The following is a 23,612-nucleotide window of genomic DNA, read 5'->3' as shown; positions in this document are numbered from 1 at the left end:
CAACATTATCATCATCATCTAAGGTTCTTTTGTAAATGAAAATATTAATATCCATAGTTTTAATTTACACATTTAATTTTTATTTATACATTTAATTTATCAATTAACTTGTTAATTAATTTTTTCTTTTCTCAATTATAAATTTGATTTAGCCAAGGGAAATTATTGCTGCATCATTACTACCAGTACTATCAATTGCGCTAGAAATTTAAATTTTTAATTTAAATTGATTTTTTCAAATTTTAACAAATTTTTTTAATAAGATACCCGCAGCACATTTGGGATACAAATCAACACAATTTCGGCGGCATTCACTAGCTGAATAAAGCACAAGACGCGCAATTGGTTGAACGCCCATAAACGCCGTGTTGTTATGCATTCGAAGACAAAGTGATTCAATCTAAATAGAATAAAGAAGTATGAAACATTAAGTAGAGAAAAAAAACCGGTGTTGGTGACCGGTTTTTCAATTTCTGATTTTGTAAATTGGGAAGGAAAGAAATTGAGAAAATGATAAATTTTGAAAGTTAGCAAATTATAGAAATCACTCGTATCATATCGATAGTTGTGAATATTCATTTCTTATGATGATGCAATTCATTATATACTTTAAATGAATTAAACTCCTAAATAGTTATATGTTCCAAAAAAAAAAAATGTTACTTGAAAAATTTCAAAAATGAAGTGACTTTTTAATGAATACTTTCATATGCATAAGTAAATTTACAAAGTATTTAAGAAAAGAAAAAAAAAAGAATTACTTTTATAAAATTATTTTATCATAATATATATCTAGGAAAGGACAAATAAAACGTTTTACATGTTGGAGAAATTTGAATATATTTACATTTCTGTTGAACAATAAAATGTCCCATAGAATTTTACTTAATCCATAAATTAATTATTTCACTTAATTTTATTTAGTAAAAGTCTTTTGTTTAATTATTTAAAAAAGAAAATTTTTCACATCTTTTTTTCCTTTTCTCTCTCTCTCTCTCTCTCCCTCTCTTAGCCATAAAATACTCGTAAGCATTTCGAATGTTTCATATATACGTATTGCTTGTTGATAATTAGCAAAAATTGCTATCATTTAATAACCGGATATAAAATCAGGTTTACTTCTGTAGGATTAAAAAACGATGTCATGTTGTCCATAAGCGTTTCATCAATTTTTATCGCATCACTTATCTCTAGTACAGTCATATTACCATCGTTTATTGTAAGATTCTTTGCTGATTCTGAAAAAAAGAAAAAAAAACTACTAATCTTTTTTTTTTTTCGTTAAAATCCAAAATTCTTTCCTTTTGAATTTGAAACATTTAAAAAGTTTTATAAAATTTTTCAACAATTTTTTTAGTTACAAAATAATTTCAACAAATCTTACCAATATGCTATTTTAAAACACTTCACGAAATATTAATTGTTTAAAAATAACAAAAAAATTTGTTACCTTTTTTTCTGCAATATTAACCGTATCCTTCACCCTTACTGTATTTTATTTTTAATTTAAAAAATTTATTATTAGAAATAGAATAGAACTTTTTTCTTTTTTTTTTTCTGCACAAAGAGAAACGATCAAAAAACATTCCTAATTAAGCTTCATTAATCGCATAAATGTGATTTGTTAAAGTTTTTCTTTTTATTTTTAAATAAAACATCGTTAATCGATGAGAGATTGTTTATTTGAGAGAAGAAATGAAAAGCAAAAGGTAACGAATTTATGGTTATTACATTTTTAACGATGTAATTTAAATCATAAAGTATTTCACTAACTTTTATTTCATTTTCAATAATTTATTTAATAAACGATAAAGTTAAATAAATGATTTCATTATATAGTTGAAAGGGGAAAAAGAAAAGAATATTTCTTTTTTTTTTTTCAAATAAACTGAAAAAAAGGATGAATTTTAGAATTCGATAATTAATCTCAATAATAATAAATATCGGAATAAGTTTTAGAAGAATTTATTTGTTCAAAATATATTCTTAGTAAGTAGAATTGTACTTTACGAAATTCCCAAACATTTTCCAAAAGTTTTGTAATTTCGAAATTGCTGGTTGTCATTCCATTTTCTAGCTTTTCATTAATTAAGTATTAATTTATATTTTAATGGACTTTTTAATGACATGCTTTTTGTTGCTGTTGTTCATAACTTTCTTATTTAATTATAATATACTTGTACAGGGCAATAATATAAGTTTATTTAAGGCATTAATTAATGCTTATTAATATCTCATCTAGATAAGATTGCAATTTGAATTTTTAAAAAATACGATCGAGGCCTAGGCCATAAAGTATATGAAGAAATTAGTCTTTTAATCGTAACTTTCCGGAAACTTTATACATTTATCTTTGCTTTTTTAATTTCAACCAAATGCTCTTTGCTTATTTTTTTTCATGGATATTCAACAGTCAGTTGTTTCAAAACTTAATGCACGATAAATTTGAGTAGCAGCTCTTAAAATCAACCATTTCTATGTGAAGCAAAGCAATTAAAATTTTTCTCAAATTTCCGGAAATTATTTAGATGCCTTTTTTCTGTCTTTCCGGAGTTATTTCGAATAATTTTTTTCTTAGTTTTATTTTTTTTCCGTCCTATTACGTGTCTCATTTACCAATTATTTAATTAACCTGAGAATTCTAAGTGATGTAACTATACTTCACAGCAACTACACTAAAACAAAAGAGAATGCATCACTTTTCATTCATTACTTTCCGACAAAAAATTAAATTATCCTGTTTATTTCTATTAATTATTAATTGCACTAATAATTTTATTAATTGTCTAATAAATAACTAAGCTTTGGTTGAAGTGAATTACAATTATGAAATTTTGCATATACAGTATACCAGAAGGTATTTCTTTCACAATATCTAAACATATCGGAGGAGTGTGATAAACATTTGTCGTCTTGATAGAACGGTTAAGTATCTTTTTGAAAAGTTTGAAGTATCTTTAAAGTTTTTTAAAAATACCTTTGAAGAATTATAAGTAAGTTACTCAATCATAAAACAAAAGTCTCATCAAACATTCCCATCACGAAAGAACTTACATCAAGCTTTATCCAAATATAAATCATATAATGATTAGAATGATTACAGTTTTAACAAAAATGAGTAATAGTAATGATAACAATAATAATACGGATAGTTACTATCTGTAATAATAGTATTTAATAATGATAGTTGTAATATTAATAACAAAAATATAAACGACAATGATAACAGTGATAATTAAAAGAGAAATAAGTGGAAGAGATGGAGAGATGGGAAAAGAATGCTAAAATAAATGATAATTAAATCAACAAACCATTGATGAATGAAGGATGGATTGAAGAAATGTTGAAGAATACAATCAGAATCCATAATATCCTGCCTTTTCGTCGCCCCATTCTCACGTAACTTCTTATCCGATATGTTTGGAACTGTCTTATAAGCTCAGCTTATACCTTTTATCATCCTTATTCATAAGTAATCTTTTGAAAAAGAAAGCTATTTTCCAGTGAAAACTCCGCCCGCTTCTGTTTGCTTTTCCAATTGATTTTTCATTTTTTATTGAAACACATCCATTAAATTGTTAGCCAAAATTTGAGGACTGCTCAAAGCTAAAGAGATTTTAATAGTAATTGGGAAAACTTTACATTCCCATTATTTAATTCCTTTTACTAAAATTAAAACTTTACCAATGAAAGCTTTTACCATCCATCTTTTTTCGAAGTAAATTTACCAATTTCATTCAGTATTTTCATGTTTATTTCTTGCAATATTTTTCAGTGATTTTTTTTTTTGTCTCAATCAATATTTCTATTACTACTCAATATTATTACTGATGTAAGGTTAAAATATTAATGAGATTTCAGGTTTCATTTGTCATACACCATAAGATACAATATCCAACATGTTAAATTCTGTACATATATCATTTAAGAAATTGCTCCCATTCCCTTATTTTTACTTCATAACCATTATCCATTTTTACGTTTCTTATGAAGACAAATCATACCTTTTACCGTTTTATGTCGAAAGAATCGTTATAGCTTGTCATCAGATATTTTATCGGATACAATATTTTTATTACACGTTAGTGATATCGGCTACTTAATTTTACCTACCATTTTAATCGCTGGAATTTACAAGATTATGACATAAAATTTGATCGCTTACCAAATTCCCGAAAGCTACAAAATTTAAATCCTCCAGAATCTCCCCGCTTATTCCCATAAATTCATTAGAGATGTGACAAAGAAATGGAGATCATCCGTACAGTACTATTCAGTTTAAAAATTGTAATCAGGTTATTGTATCACTTGGTTCATAGGCACTATTTAGAAACCATTTGTAAGATGGATCTTTTAGGTATTTTCCAGTATATTAAGTCTTGGAGAGACATCTGTACGATCTTTCTACTAAGATTAGTTAAAATGTGGGATTGTGAAATGTTTCAAACAGGATTTTTTCTTCAAGTTCCAGCAACATTCTTTTTACAATTCCCAGTAGCAACCGTATTCCCAGAAATAAATTCCTAACAACTGTCATTCTTTTTGCACGTATTTCAGCGGCTGGCACTACGGGGCAATTGCCCGGTAGTTACCAAAAAAAGAAGACCTTTTCACCCAAGATCTTTTCGTGATGCAAGCAATTACAAGCAAGTTTCTTATTTGCAAATTTTTGATATATTAGGCAGTAACAGATGACCTACACGTAAACACCATCTCCATCCACTCAGAGGTATTTCGGCTATGTCTTAGAGATATAATAATTAATTTTAATTTGAAACTTGGAAAAGTCGAACCGTTACTGCTATCTCCCAGAAACAAAGAAAGATGAAAAGCGACTCCAACAATCATTTCCATGAAATTAATGAGTTAAAATTAATGAGGATAATGCCCACAGTCTAATGATAGCCCCATGTTTTCCCCTCTAATAGACTACTAATTTTCAAACTATAATAAAAAATATCACAAAGTACAGTTCAAACATACACAGTTGATGTCCCTATTCCATTTGCGTTTTACCCTAGTTAGCCGTTCTAGCTAATTCTTAAAAGATGACAGCATGATGTTTGTTTCACGAGGCATTTTCCTGCATTCTGCTTGTCCACAGCAATGTGGAAGGATAAGGCGATAAGAAAAGATGGAGACTGTATGTGAATCAATCGTGTATGGTGCAAAGAACAAGTTTTTACACAATTTCTATTTTCTTTGGTACTAAGCAATTTCAAAACCATACATTTTCAATACCTTTTTTCACATTACTATGTGGCACTAATGAAAGAAAAAGAGAGGAAAGCTTTCTGCATGTTCAGAACATATATATATACATATGTAAACATGTATATATATATATATACATATATATGTATATATGTATATACATATACATCACCTCTATAAGCACCACCGACCAGAAACATAATCGCACAAGCTTACCGAATACGATGTTATGTTGGCTTCGCTCGTACTTACGGATATTTCCCGAAAAAAATTATGCTTCCGAAAAACCCTGAAACAGATAAACAAAGCAAAACTATTAGTCCATTAATTAACTTTCAATTGACAGTCATAAATTTTAGGGATAATGCATTAATAATCATTATCCAATGTTCATCCGGTTTCCATACGATTGGATTGTAAGAAGTACTAAAAATCTCTGCTACGACTTAATTATTTCATCACCAATATCTTTCACTCTCAAGGCACTACTCCTCTATACTACGAAAAGACTAACACAGCTAACCACAGCCATTCTAAACTTACCAGGATGGGGCTTTTCTTCCATAATACAATCAAAAAAAACTCATTTATTAAAAAACCCATTCCTTATGATTAACTGCTTAGTTTATTTGGTTCAGATCAATTCCATTATATCGAGCGGCATTCCACTGTCAACTACTCCACTCAAATATTTAAAAAAATTGAAAGCAATGCCACCTTCATGGAATATATGTTATAACGTGTTGAAAAATAAAATTGCGATAAAAAGAAAGTATATATGTCACTATTTAATAGACAGCAGTCAAATAACCTGAAACCTGACTGCTTACAAGTTTATAACATTGCTTGAGAATCTTTGTTTGAGCAGTAGTTTGTGCTGAGGACAGAAAAAAACAGTAAAAAATTTACATATCATTAAAAAAAATGTTTAGAAACTGAAATTTACCGAATAAAAGGAAGAAGTTCTAATTCATTCCTGAAATGCTATTTGTAAAATAAGAAATATTAGTAATTAGAACACGAATATTTTGAAAAATATAAATCTATGATTACCAACTAAAACAGCTTGAACTAAATAAGCATTATTTGATGAAAATTTTCAACAAATATGGTTAGATGATTTACGATGACAGTATTTTTCTGAAGATAAAATCAAATTCAGCTGCATCATCAGAACTACGGATAATATAATTTCCAAATTATAAAGAAAAAATATGAAGAGATAAAAAGCAACTCTACATTATTTATGCAGAAATTACAAAAACAACAAACAAAAACTTACTTCATAATTTCATAATATCCACTGTAACGCACAATTCTTATCTACACCGCATCTTTCATCATCGCTTTCTTCGCTGCATATTATCATTTATTAATCAAAAAATGCCTTTTATTTCAGTTCTAGGCAGTTGCAAATGAAGAAAGAAAGAAAATTAACTGCATCCATGAAAGAGTCCAACTTTTTCAACTTTTTACCCGATTAGATTAAAATTTCAAACCTTTTCCTATATCCAACTTAAAATATGCACAAAAAACATCAGAAACCTCTTAACTGCTTCGCTGTGATGTAGAGGCACTTGGGATATGTTAGACATTTCAAGTCCGTCACACTTCTTTTTAACCACCGAATAGTAATAACGATGGGGAAACGAACACTGAAATTTAATCCAAAAAAATGAATTTTGCGCCAGTTGAATAACAAATTCATCAAGAAAACAGCACAGAATTACATGGAAAATCCTAATTTCCAAACATCGTGAAATATTTAATAAATTATATCAAAATAATAGGAGAATGCGGTAGATGGATAATCATCCTTTCTACAAAAGAATTTTCTGGAACATGCCCTCATAAATTCCTTACATCAATCTTTTCCTTCTCCAACCTTTTTCTTTCATGTCGTTTATTTTTTGGCTAACGTTATGGCTCAGAAAGAAGATTAGACATCTTTCAAAGAATGCATGTGATTCAACCGACGGAATCAACAAGTAGCACCCTCAATTTAAAGTTCACATCATTGCCAAACAGGCCTACAACTTAAGAAAAACTTCCTAACATCTTAGAATGTTTGTAAAAATTTTTTAAAATGGAAGTAGAGTTCAAATGTATCTCAGGCTCAATAAATTCCTTAACCGATGATGATGCACATTTCTCATAGTTGGTAGATAGGAAATTTAAATAACTTACGCTGGAGCTTTTTTTGCAAATTCCTCGATTGAAATCTTCACATGGTTTACTACCAGCTGCATGCTTAACATGCAAATATGGACAGTGTTCATCGGAACAAGTAAGACGCAAAAAATAATCACAGATTGGCATTTGATGTGAGGAAAGGCAATGCGTCTGTCCACAACGACCACGACATAAACCCGTCATTAATCTAAAATTAATACGCGATGATCAGCGAATCTATATCTGATTCTTTACGTTTATATAGTCAGTCCCAGAAGACGCAATGAATTTGACGATAGAATAAATCTGATAACTACCAGGTATGATTTATTTGGAATCAAAGAAAAAAGAAACTCTACTTGATACAAATCTTTGTCGTCCTGTGCGCAGAATCACCGTCATGATCGAACGGACAAAAGGCACCAGCTAAGCAATGACCATGTTCCGCAAACTCGAAACATTCGTGAGATGCCTCCGTATACAGTTTATCTTTAAAAACTCGTTCTTGAAAATATAAATATTAAATCAAATAGTATTTGAAAAAAAATGGAAATGAAGTTCGGTTATCAAGAAAGAATGAAACTTGTTGAACAAGACCAATCTGTATTTCACACTAAAATGGAGTGGTATTAAGAATTTAATCTCACCTTTAATCCTACGAAGCCGACGATTTATCCTTTGCATTTTAAATGGAACATTGTGCGCCGATGCAGTCTGTTAAAATAGGCTTTCATGAGTAAGGTATGAATTGCACACACATAGATAACAGATTATTACATAAATCAAATAATAAAAATCAGTAAAGGAGGAACACTAATTCATGATCCTGATACGTTTATGTATACAGTGTAAAAAATGTAAAAAAAACAAAATAAAAAAACTTACAGGTTCTTCATCCTCAATATCCAAACCCTCATTTGTTTGTCGTCTCCTCCACGACATGCCATTCTTTGACATTGTCCCGTTAGAAGATATACGTTTTGTCGGTTTTCCTGTCTTTGGTGCAACAACTAACGCATTCGAGTGAGTAGACACAGTGGTATTAACTGAAACAAATATAACAAATATAGAAAATCATTACATAAAGAAAAGTCATATACAGAGAAGTGGGACCTAAATAAGGTAACAGGTTCATAAACATACAGGAATCTGTATTATTAGTAATGACGGAATTTGAAGCCAGAATCTTCTGCGTAGGATGAGCAACTTTACGCACAATTTTGGTAGCAGTACGAATAACAGCTGGAGCCTGATCCAGAGGTAATGAACGTTTCATAGATATGAGCTTTAACGACAAATCTGGACTACTGCGATAAGAATCCTGAAAAGGAATATGGGTGATTAATTACAACAGTTCATAGCTGTTGACTGAAATATTAATTCTGCAGATAACACGAATAGATAAACCAAGCAGACCAAACTATAAACATAGCTATAAGCTAAATATCATGTTAACTGCTTAGTGAAAATTTCTTACTCAACACTTGCAAACATTTTCTGAAGATACTTAAGAACAGCAGAGGCCAACGAAGGTTCGAAAAAAAACTCAACATATGCAACGTCTTGAGCACTGCACACCAGAGACTGATATGACTTATAATTTTTTAATAGAAAGTCTTCAAAAATTGAATACTTTTTCAGGCTGAGATTCATTGTAATCACTGCTATCATAATTCATATCGTCACTTCGCACTTTCAATGGGAATGTACGTCCTTCTGAAGATTGTGGGCGACCACAGTTTTCCGGTAATTTAAATACTTTACCCCTGAATTGCGATCGTATGGTAAGGCTGCTTTCATTCGGAACAAGTTCCTCGCTTTCAATTCCTGAACCTTGTTATTTTCAAATGCTAGTTGTGATCCGAAAATTTCAAACCTCAGATGAATCACTAACACATATTTCTAATGCTCCTCCTTACCCTAAATCGACTTCTTTAAAAACATACAATACAGATCTAAACTGTAAAAATAAAAGCTACCAGTAATGAACTTCGGATTCTGTCCACTCAGATCATCTGACTGAATTACCTGTAAGAAACAGATGAATAACATGTCGCATAATAAGCAGATTTCGAGCTTCAGTTATGGAGAAGCAAGACCAATTGGAAAAGTACCATTAACTTTTATCTCAGCCTCCCGTTAAGAATCCTACAGTCGGCTAATTAACGCATCATTAACCGGTTATCAATGTCACTACTTTCGTAAGAGCTGCAGAAAGCGAAGGTGTACTACATTTATAATTTGCCATTTAATAAACGCAATGATTCAAAAGCCCTCTAATCCTCACAGAAAGAAATCTAACCTGGTGTCCATTCTGAAGGATAACTTTTTCAGAACGCTGGATATCACTCTCTGTAAATAACTATCATGTGAAGCAAAACTTAGAATATATATATATATATGTATATCGACGCCTAAACAAAAATACAAACGCTATAATGCTGCTCTGTTTCCATGTTCACTTCATTTTAATATTGTATTTCAGCCAATATGAGCATCCAAAGAAAAAAAAAAGAAAAGAAAATTTGCTTTACAAACCTATGCTAAAGTTGGTAATTTGTAATGTCATGGCAGTTTGCTTTACCGGTATACCAAGCTGAAAATAAGACAGTTCAAACAGATTCTTTGCACATAAAGGGACATAATTACCGTAGAAATCATGCACGGTATTTACTGCCGCGCTGCAACACTCATCAGGGCAGTATATGATACAAAAATGAATAACTGATACGCAAATTAGATTCAATAGTGCAGAAGAAGCTTCACTGTTATGTATATCCGAACAATCTACCTCAGGTGGAGGTGGTGGTGAGTCAATTAAACGAACGTAAGTTTTCGGTTCGGAATGTGCTTGTGTTATTCGATTTATTGCATTGTTGCGGAACATTCCCACATTAGATGCGTATAATGATTCATAGTACTTGACTGCAAATTAATGAAGAATTGAAGCAGTGTGCTTCAGTCGGGTATTTATACATGTATAGAGATATAATAACAAACATAAACGAACAACTTGCTTTTCGTTCGCTGATAAAGCTTTATTTCCATAGCTAGACAAATAAAAGTTTGTTTGTTTGTTTGTTTGCCTAACTATTAAAACAAAGCTTTATCGGCAAACAAAAAAGTAAGATGCTAATTTATCTTTGTTAGTATTTAATTCCCAACATTGTTATTTGAACTACAGAACGCAAATATGAATCGGGAGTATGAAGAGGTAACAATATCATTGCAGTAGGTCAAAGAAATCAAGTGAATTAACGTTTGAGATTTGACATCAAATGATCAAGAGCACATGACGTTGTGGAATGAAACATTATCAACACAAATCACTGATGTTTAATATAAAAAAAGATTTACACTACAGAGTATACTAACTTTTATTCATCGCAGTAGTTACTGGCACGTGAAACTGTTGTGTATCCTGCCAAAAGGAACCTGCAAAAATTATTAAAATTATTTCCGTCAGTTCGACAAAAATGAGACGATGCCGTTCAACTTCAAGCATTGGATCCAGGAAGAAACTGATAACAATTGGTCGCTCACCAATTCCATTAATGGTTCCAGTCGTCGGAAATTTTACGACCACCACAGACATAAGTATTTTCTACCTGCGTTTCAAACTATTACCCTTTGTTGTCTTGATGACATATTTCCTTGTGGAAATTTGGGACATTGTTGGCATATCAAATATATGAGCTAAGGTGAATCAACCAAAATAGCTCATAAAAATCGGGCGAGCAAACTAATAACAACACATTGTCCAAAATAAATTAAATAAGATATATATAGAGAATTTGAAGAGGCAAGCGGCCCTGCTGATGCATTTGAAATATATGCTTTCGTATGTATAAGCATTGCGAATGAAATTACCTATCATAAATGGATTACTACTTGCTGTTAGTTGTAACAGTGGAGGCTCAGGTAAAACTGAAGATGTTGATGTTGGCAGAGGTGGCGGTGGTGGTGGAGGTGGTGGCGGTGGAGGCGGTTGCAACGACAATGCATCACATCCAACAGTAATCTGTAATCCACAGATGCTTTATAAGTTCACTATCTGCGGAAAGTAAAGCATAATAAGCAAATATGAATATATAAACTGTGAAGAGACTAAAAGAGACATCTTTACAGTTTATTAAATCAAAATAATCAAATCCTATTCCCAGTTGAACCATATTGAAGAAAACTACTAGAAACAAAAATTATCCAACAGTATTAATATGGCAATTTTTAGTAAAATTTGTTTTTTTGTCAGCAGAAATGAATTAAATGTAAAAAGTGACTTTAAATGAAAATTAAAAAACAGACGAGAATTTCTTCACCTTCAAAGGTAATATTGTTTCATGTCGTGTCAAATCCACCAACCCGCTTCGCTCATGGCGGAATCCATGCCGATATGACATACAACTTCAAATGCTGTAATTAAGAACTTATTCAACCTTTTAATTTCAAAATTTGCAGATTGGAATAACCCTAATGAAATGAGGTGACATAGCTTTGCCGGATACTAATGATTTTTCTTATTCGATTACCATAACCTCCCTCAGATGTATAATGATAAGATTCTTATATCTCTGACAATACGTCAACTTTATGCCAATCCCAACAACCCTACGCCTGACACAACACACGACAAAACAACACAACCCACTACCTTTGCCAATGACCTGTTGGCCTCACTCCAAAATTAGATCACCGACCACAGTCCAAAGTGTAATCCAATGAAACGCTGTTTAATCAAACCAAACATAATTATTGACAGGATTAAATCATTGTCTTGATGATTGGTGAATTTTTAGTCTATCTTTAATCTGTATACTAATTCTTTTTAATCTATGGAAATATTGTATTTCTTACCAATTTTTTACATCTTTTTAGCTGCAAACAATCTCCTCTGTTGTTGACAAATTGTAATATCATTGCTCAGTATGATTTTTTCTTCTCTCATCATCCTGATAAGATCGAGATCCCTTTGTTTTCTCTCACTTTTCATTTCATATGTAATTGATGAATCTTTCATTCTCTGTTAATCAGAAATAATGCTTTCCAACTTATCAACTTTTGAAGTTTCTGCTGAAAATAAATATTTAACTTGCTTTACCTCAACAGCACAACTTTTTTGCTCTACAGTACTTTCGAAATTCATTGTGGATTTCACAATGAATTTATAAATTTTATTCTTTCAGTTATTCAAAATCGAACCACTGAATACCGCCTACTTTTACCCAACATTTTTCCAATCGTTTTCATATTCTGTCAATCTTTAACCAGTACTGTTACATAAGTATTACTAACTTTTAGTCATTCATAATATGCCGTATAAATTTAGGATGAATATTTTAGATGAATGCCAGCAGCAGTGACAGCAGCAACAATACATGCTTCATAGGCGAAGGATGCAGCAAGTATGTGATACCAGGTGATCGACTGTTTCCCATTAGTGAACAGCTGAAAGCAGGCATCGGTACTTACGAATTGTTCGGGCATATTTATGCATCATTAGCTGGTACCCTACACATGTATACAACTGTCGAGGTAAACTTTTCTGTTTCATGTAAGCATAGAAGTGATTTACTCGACATGCATACATCAAGCTCCCATATCGTAGCCTGGTGTGTTTCCAAGATTAAGCAATATTTATCACTTTCGCTGACATCAGCTAAGAACATAGCATACTATTATGGGTTATTTACCTGATTTAAAGGCATTTCTCAAATTCATAGCTCTTTAGTGTCATTGAAAAATCTTGAAAAACTTTTTAGGTCATCTGTTTATTTTCCAAATTTTGCATGAATATAGATGGGGGAATTTTCTCCAGGGAGAAAGTTTCAGTCTGCAACAAGTTTGTCATTTGGAGTGGGTAACACTTTCGTTGTTTGCCCAGAAAATGCTGTTACTTTCTTTTCAAAAGTTGGAAAGTTTGGAAGATTTTGAACAGAATAGGAATTCAAGTAATAATACTTTTACTCATGCGGTCTAGTTTACAGCGTGACAAAGAAACGAAAATCGTAGAAGTACGACGAGAATCGGAAAAAGAGAAACGACATATCATGCCATATGTTGGATGCATTGTAACTGCAAAGGTTTATGCTCCCTGATGTTAAATTTTTACGTTGGTTAAGGAAATTAGAAAGCTTGAGTCTGAAATGAAAAGGAAGTAGAAGAAGAAATCTAAAAATTGGTGGTTTTGAATTGAACATCAAATGTACTTCAGTGTAATATCTGTTTTTGTACGATTTCAAGCCCTTTAAATGTCGATGTTGAAGAACGCTGTAATTTGAGGTGTGGAGCGGTTATTTTTCATCGCTATACATTGTGTCATTAAGCATACGAAGTGTTTGCTTTTGGTTTGAATATGAGTGATGCTGAAGGAGTTATTGGGGAAGAAATGAAATTGTTTAATGTCATGGTTTAGAGAATTGTATTTTTAGGTGCAAAACATTGGTCAGAGATTTGCCAAATGCGCAATACATTGCGTGGAATGTTCCGTTTTATCTCACGAATTTAATGGAATATTGAGGAAAGAAGATATAATGCCCATCGAGAAAGAGAAAGTGAAATTTTCTTTAATCAACTAAATTATTAAATTTTACAAATTTCAGTAATAGATATATATTAATCTCTTCACTCTTGGATAAACTTGTGCCTACTATGCTGTTTTCGTGCTTCCCGAAAATTTTAAATAGTCTAGGGAAGGAGTGTGGCATATAGGCCAACTAAAACTGAAAATCGTCGATAGGCCGAATGGTAAGCGCAGCAAACGGAATAATTTGACGACTATTAGCAATGATACAAAACTATATTAGTGGTGAAACAAAACTCATAATGAAAAAAAAAATAACTCATAAAACAAAACTCATGATTTGTCCGCATTTGTAGTAATTCTGATGGTGTTCCTTGAAATGGACCTGATATACTTTTTTTTTCCTTTTTTTCAGATAAAACTAGAGCAATGTGTGCATCCTGGTGATGTCATCTTAGCACGTGTTATTGGTTTTGGTGATAATCAGCATTCATATTTGCTTAGTACCGTAGAAGATGAATTGGGTGTTGTAAGCGGTATTGGTGATTTTGGTGGACGGATGGTACCATGTTCTTTTAGTGAAGTAAAATCAGTTGTGACAGGTACGCGCGAACCTAGAAAAGTAGCGCATATACCTGATTTAAATCGTTGAAAATTGTCTTGTACTATATCCTGTGTTAAATTTCTTTAATTTGTTTTGCAAGTGTTTACCGTTATTAAGGCATGGTTATGATGAATTCAAAGCAGACTTTCAGTTCATAATCATAATGTTTTAATATATGGAAAGGGCTGAAGGTCCTAAGAAAACTTGAGATTTAATGTCTATCGTAAATTTCTACTGAACAGAGTAGAAATTTCTTTTATTTGGAAGAGGACGCATGTTACTTTGTAATGAATTCCATGTTGTAATATTCACTTGTTATTGACGGCTTATATTGTGAATCATTGTGGGTCTTTGTGGGATAATCTGTGTTATCATGTTGTTGTCGTTGCTGAGGACCACCGTGTATGGCTATTCTTTAATTACTCTTATGTTTTTGTTAAATGTTCAATTATCATTCAGGCTGATTACTGATGCATCATTTGTCACACGTGATATGTGATCTACAGCTTACTGTTCGCATTTTGATTAAAGTTAGCATGTTACTGCATGAGAATAATTTCAAAGACATCCTCAGTCATGGAGTGGCATAGTGTCTGCCCTCAAAGATGATCAGGTAGATGCTGTTCACTAAGGCTATGTCATACTTCTCGCTGAGCATACCGGATTACCATTACATAGTTATTACGCATGATAGGCAAAAAAGTTGTTTACCATTCAATGAAGTTAAGGTTCTATGTTTTAGTAACTCGTCAACCATCCGCATCATAATGATAGGCCTTGCCATAATAGCTGAACTGTTAAGCTACTTCGAAAGTAAAGCTCGCAATTGGTTTATCACTCATTTAACTGAAAAACAGTATTATTCACTGCTATCAATTAGATTTTTACGACATGGGGGAAGTATGACGAACTCTTAATGATCAACTCATATAATTTGACAACACTCCACTTTTACAGGTTGCCTTCTATAATTTAGTCGAAATACATCCAGTTACACTGGTAAACAAATCATTATCAGAACGTTTCTGTACGATTTAATTCTAACTATTGATGTTGTCATTCATGAAATATCTCCTATTGATAAGGGATTGGCTGTTTTTTCACTCTCATTTTTGTAATTAAACTTTTTGGGGTTGGATTGTTGTGAGCAGATTAGAACGGAAATAGTCGCAGAAACAATCGACATCGTTAAATGATTATGATCTTTCTCAGTTTTCCTTATCTTCAATTTCAGTATTACTTTTCATGCACTATTTATCTTAGCAGTAAATGTTTGTCCATACGTGGGATCGGTACTGATTTCATTGGTTTTATAATCAGCTGGAATTAACATGGAAACAGTACGGAATCAGTGTAGCGATGTTGTAATGATTGACGGAATAATTTAAAATGTATCATTTCAATTTTGTAATATTTAATCGATCAATTGCATTTAGTGCATTATTTATGATGAAACAAAGGAATGATATTATAAGAAAATTGTTCGCATTTACTTTCGGTTCCCATCATCGTATAACGGTCAAAGGGCATCGAGCTAATTCAACGACTGTTCGAGACATATACGGCAATCTTACGCCGCACTCATCATCCGATCAGTGGCGTGTAGGTAGTTTTATTTTTGAAGAAGAGATGTGCATGTCAGGGGAACTTTTCTTTTTCCTGGTAAAGAACCGTGTTGTTTCGTAATATAGACTGGAATTTAGAAATTGTATTTTTCTTTTCCTTTATCAATTAGCTTGATCCAGTTATTTTAGTGCATTATAGTTAGACGTATATTTGAGAGGTTTTGTTATTAATTTGAAAGCTTTTTTTTTTATCTCCCTTTCGATTAGATTGCCAGTGATTCTCACCAGCTTGGCTCCAATGATCCCGACTTTACAGATTACGGATTTTTACAGGATGCTGGCGAACAGCTAATCGAAAAGTATTTTGCATCATCGATGTTGCACCGACGTTCCATTTTGGTCGAACTTGCGCAAAATTTCGGTGTAGATCATGCAGTACTGAAACGATCCATCCAACTCTACCATAAGGTTTGCAGTTCTTTCTCATTAGTTCAGCGTTATAATACAAGTACAATCAAAAGAAAAAAAGTTTAGGACCAAACGACTATAAGATATAGGATAAATGGTATATACCGTAAGATAAAGGATAAATGTATAAATGACGTGATATAATTTTGAAATATGTAGTAAAAAATTAGTATTCGCATATGTTGCTATGCGGGATGCAAATATTTCTTTTTTTTTTCAAGTTATGGGTTTTGCTTTCAAGATGATGATTGGTTTAATTAAAAAATAAAACTTCATCCATTTTAGAACGAACAAGCATTTATGAATGTTGCTTCAGCATCACGTCCATATTATTTCCGACTTTTTCAATCTATCGGTAACGTAGCAGGCGGTGTGAAAAAGATATGTGCTATGCGTGCTGATGCTTTGGTGCGTACGGTAGTTATTGTATTTTTTCAATCGAAAAATCCTCCAAATTTTACTCCTTTGAAAGAGAAGCTATGCCAGTAATAAATAAAGATTACCTTTATCATGAATACAATATGATATAAATTAGGATTTTGGCTATCTGCTAAACAATATTGATAATCTCATTTGTGAATTGCAGGAAATGCTTCGTTCTTTGGATTTAACGCGAACTGAAAGTGCAGCGTTACGACCCGTCGAAAATTGTCTTCGTGAATTATTGACACTTTGGTTTTGTCAAAGTAATTTGCGTTTGCAGCAACTGACAATTGAATCACCAGGTGATATTCTTGACAAGGTTAGTTTAACTAAATTCTGATTTTCAAGATATATTATGGAAAGTTTCTGTCATGTCGTTATTAACGAGTGGTTATGTCTGCAAATTTTATTTACTGAGTAAAGCTTGAAATTCTGTTTGTTAATTTTTACAAAATACAATTGCAGATGGTAATTTCATGACATTTAATTGTTTTAACATTTTAGGTAAGCCAAAATGGTGAGCTGTGTATTTATTCATCGATTTTCTTTTTCTTTAGGTTATGAAATGTGAAGCTGTTTATCCAATGGCCGATTTGATAGATATGAAACGTCGCCTTGGTCCTAATCGACGTTGCTTTGTGTTTATGCATGAAGCCATGGCCCGTGAACCGCTGGTTGTTGTTTACGCTGCATTTATGAAAAAGATCGCCAAAAATCTTGAAGTTAGTAGGATTTTTTTGCTATACTGTGGTCTTTGAGTCTAATTCGCTAAATAGAGTTTCTATTATACCATGATTTTCGTAAACCACCGAAGCAAATTGTATCAAATGTTTAGGATTTCTCAGTCATCCTGTACCGATGACGGTAGATACAACTGTACCTCTTTCAAAATTTGCATGTGGATTTCTTAGCAGCCTTTAAATGGTAGTAATGAAATCGTTTCGTTTTTTGTCTTTTGTGATGGTGGCGGGGACAAAGTGGCTATGCAGTAAACATCTTTATTCAAAACAAATGTATAATTCGTTGTCAGTCCAGTTGTTTTCTAACACAGTAGTTCTCTGTTAGAGAATATTAGGAATAAGTGGACTGACAACACGTATTAACTTTAGGATATAATGAATGGCACCGATGTACTTGAAGATGAAAATGCGAGTGATACGGCTATGTTTTATTCGATATCATCAGCACAAGCCGGTTATACTATCTTCTTTATATCATTTCCAGATTATACTTAATATAATACTAATTTTCGAATTAGAATGGTCTTTAGTCCCACTGGTCGTACAATTCTACCACATCTTTGGCACCAAACATTGACATTTCATGGTAATGTATTAACAGATATTTCTCTATCTGATCATATTTTTATTGCTGTTGATTAGCTACAAGAAAATTCAAGTTTAATTCTGTCTTGAAATTTCAGTCCAGTTGCAGATTATTTCCGATTACTCTTCCGCGTCACATTTCAATGATGATACTGAGTTTTTTAGAGGGTATAGGAAAGGGTTTTTTGTTTTAGCTCAAATGGTTGTCTCGGACCTCGAGAATCGATCATATTCTAAATATAAGCATACAATGAAAAATATTCACAATTCATTTTGTTTGTTCGCTTCAACTACAATAATTACAGGGTTGCGTGGTATCGATTTGGGCAATATGTTGATAAAACGCGTAATTGCTGAGATTTCAAACACCAATCCGCATATACGCATATTTGCGACCTTATCACCTATGCCTTATTTTCGTTCTTGGCTTTTACGGTCCCTTAAATGTGCAGCACCATCTGGTAAAATGTTTGAATTATTTCTGGGTTTCTTTTTCTTTTTTGTCGTTATCTTTAATATAAGGTTGAAAATAAGAAACTAAAGCAATTACCATAAGCTGAAACATTCCAAATACCACCTCAAATATTGAGAAAGTCAAAGTGACGACTCTCTTCAGGATAGTTAATTTAGAATGGAGAATGCGTTTCTTTGAATGGTCACGAAGTCTTGATGATTTAAAATCATACCGTCCGGGTTTTTGATGAAATTGGATATTGTTGTATTATTAGAGTGACCTACGCTAATAGGCATGCGGTAGCGATATTAAATCGCTTCCCTGCCTTGGGTCATGGCGCTGTAATGTGTCGTGGACGTGTGGCATAATGGATATTAAAAGATTAAGAATGCATGAAACTAATCGAATCGATGGGAATGATAGTTAATAATTATTATATTGTCTTCTAAATATTCCAGGAGATGTAATTGATGAAAGGTTATTGGCATTGTGTGAGGAAAATGAATTTTTTGAAGGCGACATCAAAATAGTCGAACTCGTACGACTGTTTTTATTGGATCATCTGAATAAGATTAATGTCACTAAGTGAGTAAAATTTTCTTTTCAAATAAAGATCGTTCCTTCAAAAGAGGGATGTGAATGATTGCCCATCATAATAGTGTTCTTTGCACGTACTGAAAGTATATTTCTTAAACAGAAAAAGTTGAATTTGAGGCAGATGAATATAGAAAATTTGTGTTCGGTATACCTTATTTTTCTTTTATTGCGTCGAGGAATGATATTAGTGAAGAATTTGCTGTCAACACAAATTTCTTAAATCTTGGTGTTTTATAAAGGAGTCTGAGTTTTTATTTGTAATTGAGATGCAAATACAAACAAAACAACTACACATACATTAATAAAATACAAATGAAAATGGTACAATATAACAATAATAAAATATACAAACACAATAATTCTAGTGTTGTATGCGACATTATTCCTTTTCATCAAATGTTGAAAATTATTGACAGGTATGAAGAAGTTTCCGAGATCCTTTTGCATCTAGCGGTTCGGTATTTGCTGGAAGTAAAACGTTCTGGTGCAGGACGTGTTTTTGATCCTGTCGGTTCGTAGTTTTCCTGTTTTCTGACTAATCAAGTTACTGTTATTGTATGTGTGGTAGTACTTCTTTTGTGTGAAGCAATAAATCAGATATGACTATTATTACGGTGAATAACCCTTCCACTACCTTGTATTGATTGTACTGGTCATCGGGTTTAAATTATACTTTTAATTTATCGTTGAGTTTTTTAAAGTTAACAACTCGCTAATTATCGGTTGGCACATCTTTTGACTTGATCTTTTACTTTCTTTTTAAAATTGAATTTCATCTCCAGCACATTGATACTAAGTTTAGCCATTCACTAGACTTCGTTTCCGTAATATATCGGTATTTTTTCCGCCCTTCCTCTTTCTTATTATTAGTTGCCCTAAAATTTTAGACTACTTTAATTGTTCAAAATTGTTTAAATCAATTTAAAATTCTGAATTATTTGGACTTTCAAATCTTGCAGAAATTCTGCATCATTTTAGAAAATTTTCATTTGCGAAATGGTGCGGAAATTTATGCAGTGAATTGGAAAGCTGATACAACCATTAAAGGAATGGAAAGTAGTTACGGTGTGATGGTCAATTATCTATATCGATTAGATCAGGTTAGCTGTTTGCATAAATGGATGCATTCAGATATTCGACACCTGCTTTGCCAAGAATGATAATAATAGTAGATAAAGCGTTCGGTCTATGAAAATTTATTTGGATTATCCTTTGGGGATGATGTAATGATTAGTATGTTCTATAAAATTTTTAGTGGCTTTTCGAGAGTTGGCATTTATTGTTTGAGTTTACGTAGCTTAACTGTTTCCGCTATAATCTGCTAGTTAATTTTATATAAAATCAGGTTGTTGTATATGAAATACTGAATATTAAAACTGTAAGATTTCAGGTTATGAGAAATTCAGCTCAATATATTCAAAAAGGAGAAATTGCAATTAATTCTCAGGCTCTAGCGCTGTTATAATAGGGACCCAAGAGCATACCTTTATACCGGAGTGATAATTAGTTGAATTTTTTTGATTTAATGTATTTCTTACATTTTCAAAATTTTATAATTTTTCGGAAAATTTCGAATGTATCAATTTTCGCATCTCTATATCTCAATTGCTTATTTGTTTTTCTAGTCCCTTATTTTAGTAACATATTGTCGGGAAAGCTAATCGGTTGAGTTCGTTTCTCAGCGATATAGATTTATTCGGGATGTAATATTGTTTTTGCACAATATTATTAGTTAAAAACAAAAGGAGTGAAAAATATATATGTATATATTATACGATGAATTGGTAAGCAGTGATGAGTTATACAAAAGCAAGCAATATGATCAACTAACACATTCCTTGTCGTTGTCTTCGATAATAATTTGACTGTCAGTTAGTTGATATGTCGTTGAACTGGGGATATGTTACGGGAAATATATTCAGACGAATAGGAAAAATATCGTAGTTTATTGTCCAGTGATTGTGGATATGCGAAGATGTCGGTGTTCGTGGTTCAGTCGTGGAGAATAAGCGAAGAGAACATACCGTCTGCTCGGTTATGAAAACGACCTTTGAATTTTTCCTTATATATAAGGTTTGAGTTTTGTAAGCTCCATTGGGTTATCATGAAGATGTTGCTGCCCTTTGGCATTGTCTATTGTGTAGGTATTGAGACATCTTTGTGTTATGCAGTCCATTGTTAGCTTATATGTTAGCTTATATCTTCTTCATTGCTTTAATTTTACTTACAAGATTTCATCACCCTGTCTGTTAGATATTGTGGAAATTTTATTTGAACATAGCTTTAATTTCGGTTATTCGACATATATTAGGATGGTGGTAGTTAGTGTAACATTTTTTCGGTTATGCATTTTTAAACTGTTGTAACCATACCCAAGCACATATTTATTATTCTAAATGCAATAATACTCATATTTTTGCCAATAAGATGTCTGCTCATTCCCTTTGCTTAGAAATCCTGTTTCGGGATTCAGCGAACTTCAGACCTTTGGAAGATTTTGGAAGCATTTCCTTTGTGAAAAAGGTTGGAGATGATTGAATTAATCACCGATTAGCGATGATATTAGGTGAAAGTAATGAATAAGGCAGAATTTTATAACCTCGAAGCAAGGTTCCCTGACAGGCTTTATGGTGGAAAGAATTGGACCATTTCCGTAGACTGAAGTCAGCTGAAAGCGTTACAATTCTCGGCACATTTCATTGGTTGCTGAGAATACTTTTTAAAGATGACTGGTTCAGAGCGAATACTTCCTGATCTGAACCTAGAGTCTTAATTTTTTTTTTTTTTTTTTTTTTTTAAATTATAACGCCTAGAAAAACAAAGGTTTTGGGTCCAAACCTTTGATGATTTTCTATTAAAGATGATTGATTCAGAACGAATAGTACGTAATCGTTGTGGTGTGCAAACAAAATTTATATACTTCCAACACTCTAAACAACTGCCATGTTTAATTATCTCCATATTACTACATGGTCATTTCTGATTATAGGGATCTCTTACTCATCAATTAGTAAAACAATTTTTAACCTGTTAATATTTCTTTTATTGTCGCCTTGTTTAATTGTTGTAATTATTCTGCAAATTGTGTACTTGGTACAAGATTTTGTCGCAGTAAGTGAGAAATATAAATTATTGACTTTTCGGTTGAATGAATTAAATGCCAAAAAAAGACGAAAGACTTCTACGTTTTTCGTGATAATTTTCACTTATCCAATTATCAACTGTATTCGAGAAATAGATTGGTATCGGTGATTCAGAAGCATAATTAATTCTGCGTAAATTCCTACGGTGGAGTGTTCGGGCTTTATGCATTCCTTAAATTAAGGCAGAGTGACGATGCTGCTTTCCCTTGGAGAGATTCTGAATGAAAGTCACCTGAAGTTTAATCGATCTTGACTTCCAGAGTCGATTCTCATCCTCTTGTATTTTTGGATTACCAAAAAATTACCTTTTAAGTTTGCTTCTGCCTCACTCCAAATTGATAGTTTTTAACTTCTTTCAGACACAAATCATTTCATTCGAGTTCCATGAATTTGGTAACTCCCAAAGCAACTTTTGTAATAGAATCCCTAATGTTGCAATTATTAAGACACATTTACCTTTGTTCCCTCCCATATTTCAAGAATCCTTACCTTTGTTTCCTCCCGTTAAATTGGTATTCTTTAATAGTTTCTCGAAAATTTTATCGTCAAAAACCATACTTTCCTGGTAACCTCTCGGGTTGAAATTATCCCAATAATCCTTTTAGGGATTTCAAAATCTTGAATATCTAAAGGACTGAAACTATTCATTTTCCAAATCAAGGTTTCATTTGAGAACCAACTTCTCCAATCACCTCTACAGAACGAACTTTCGAAATCATTTTTGGAAATAGAACTCTCCATGAAGTCAAGATTTTTATCCTCTTTTTTTTTGAAAATTTGTGCTGCATTCGTCAACTACGCAATATATAATGCTGTTGAAAATTCAAATTTCAACTTCATTTCAATCCACACTTTGCCGCGCAGTACATTTTTACAATACAGCATTCCGATAAACTCCCACATACACCATGATATCACGGTATGTCCATGTTGACACTTTGTCTGTCACTGTGGCGATTTCTGAGAGATTTGCATTATATGTTGTGCTACGTATTATGTACCGGAATGACTTTAATCATATTTTGATTGGATTTCTGAAAGGAATCCGGCAAAACTAATTGCGCGAAAACTTAGGGAGGGTTGCTGCAAGGCAAAGTTACTGCAAGTTTTAATTCAAACTTGCGGGA

The 23,612-nt window shown here is 32.3% G+C and overlaps 5 protein-coding genes across 5 annotated transcripts; 3 read left to right on the top strand and 2 right to left on the bottom strand.

Moving 5' to 3' along the window:
• Window positions 1-162: 162 nt before the first annotated feature.
• On the bottom strand, window positions 163-2,065 carry LOAG_02005 (hypothetical protein; the record flags this gene model as incomplete). The annotated part of the gene is made up of 4 exons (XM_003137543.1): window positions 163-200; window positions 268-400; window positions 1,120-1,238; window positions 2,011-2,065. 4 exons carry the CDS (start codon window positions 2,063-2,065, stop codon window positions 163-165), a joined length of 345 nt encoding a protein of 114 aa, XP_003137591.1.
• A 3,082-nt stretch (window positions 2,066-5,147) lies between these two features.
• LOAG_02004 (hypothetical protein) lies at window positions 5,148-5,477 on the top strand (the record flags this gene model as incomplete). Its single annotated transcript, XM_003137542.1, has 1 exon — window positions 5,148-5,477. A coding segment is annotated over one exon (330 nt), but the record flags the coding sequence as incomplete, so codon positions are not given.
• LOAG_16416 (hypothetical protein) lies at window positions 5,384-11,786 on the bottom strand (the record flags this gene model as incomplete). The annotated part of the gene is made up of 17 exons (XM_020449069.1): window positions 5,384-5,503; window positions 6,161-6,190; window positions 6,497-6,569; window positions 6,760-6,869; window positions 7,402-7,594; window positions 7,746-7,875; window positions 8,034-8,100; window positions 8,272-8,432; window positions 8,530-8,707; window positions 9,020-9,213; window positions 9,366-9,414; window positions 9,689-9,738; window positions 9,925-9,982; window positions 10,178-10,311; window positions 10,762-10,821; window positions 11,257-11,407; window positions 11,706-11,786. 15 exons carry the CDS (start codon window positions 11,784-11,786, stop codon window positions 6,506-6,508), a joined length of 1,680 nt encoding a protein of 559 aa, XP_020307528.1. The 3' UTR covers window positions 5,384-5,503; window positions 6,161-6,190; window positions 6,497-6,505.
• A 934-nt stretch (window positions 11,787-12,720) lies between these two features.
• LOAG_02001 (hypothetical protein) lies at window positions 12,721-15,080 on the top strand. The gene is made up of 4 exons (XM_003137539.2): window positions 12,721-12,918; window positions 13,371-13,466; window positions 13,815-13,937; window positions 14,322-15,080. Exons 1-4 carry the CDS (start codon window positions 12,727-12,729, stop codon window positions 14,556-14,558), a joined length of 648 nt encoding a protein of 215 aa, XP_003137587.1. The 5' UTR covers window positions 12,721-12,726; the 3' UTR covers window positions 14,559-15,080.
• Window positions 15,081-15,950: 870 nt separating this feature from the next.
• On the top strand, window positions 15,951-20,839 carry LOAG_02000 (hypothetical protein). Its single transcript, XM_003137538.2, has 11 exons — window positions 15,951-16,112; window positions 16,409-16,543; window positions 16,829-16,951; window positions 17,130-17,285; window positions 17,524-17,688; window positions 18,076-18,160; window positions 18,597-18,752; window positions 19,204-19,330; window positions 19,759-19,853; window positions 20,321-20,442; window positions 20,733-20,839. Exons 1-11 carry the CDS (start codon window positions 15,957-15,959, stop codon window positions 20,805-20,807), a joined length of 1,395 nt encoding a protein of 464 aa, XP_003137586.2. The 5' UTR covers window positions 15,951-15,956; the 3' UTR covers window positions 20,808-20,839.
• The last annotated feature ends 2,773 nt before the right edge of the window (window positions 20,840-23,612 follow it).

This window comes from Loa loa, assembly GCF_000183805.2.
Source record: "Loa loa unplaced genomic scaffold supercont3.2, whole genome shotgun sequence".
NCBI classification, from domain to species: Eukaryota; Metazoa; Nematoda; class Chromadorea; order Rhabditida; family Onchocercidae; genus Loa; species Loa loa.
Note: the sequence above shows the minus strand (reverse complement) of the source record. Positions and strands in the feature narration are given on the sequence as shown.

Coding starts and splice junctions, on each gene's coding strand:
- LOAG_02001 (XM_003137539.2), top strand. CDS start 12,727: ATGAATGCCAGCAGCAGTGACAGCAGCAACAATACATGCTTCATAGGC. Junction 12,919..13,370: donor ACATGTATACAACTGTCGAG/GTAAACTTTTCT, acceptor TCTAGTTTACAG/CGTGACAAAGAAACGAAAAT. Junction 13,938..14,321: donor TGCCCATCGAGAAAGAGAAA/GTGAAATTTTCT, acceptor CCTTTTTTTCAG/ATAAAACTAGAGCAATGTGT.
- LOAG_02000 (XM_003137538.2), top strand. CDS start 15,957: ATGATGAAACAAAGGAATGATATTATAAGAAAATTGTTCGCATTTACT. Junction 16,952..17,129: donor CTATGCGTGCTGATGCTTTG/GTGCGTACGGTA, acceptor TGTGAATTGCAG/GAAATGCTTCGTTCTTTGGA. Junction 20,443..20,732: donor ATCTATATCGATTAGATCAG/GTTAGCTGTTTG, acceptor GTAAGATTTCAG/GTTATGAGAAATTCAGCTCA.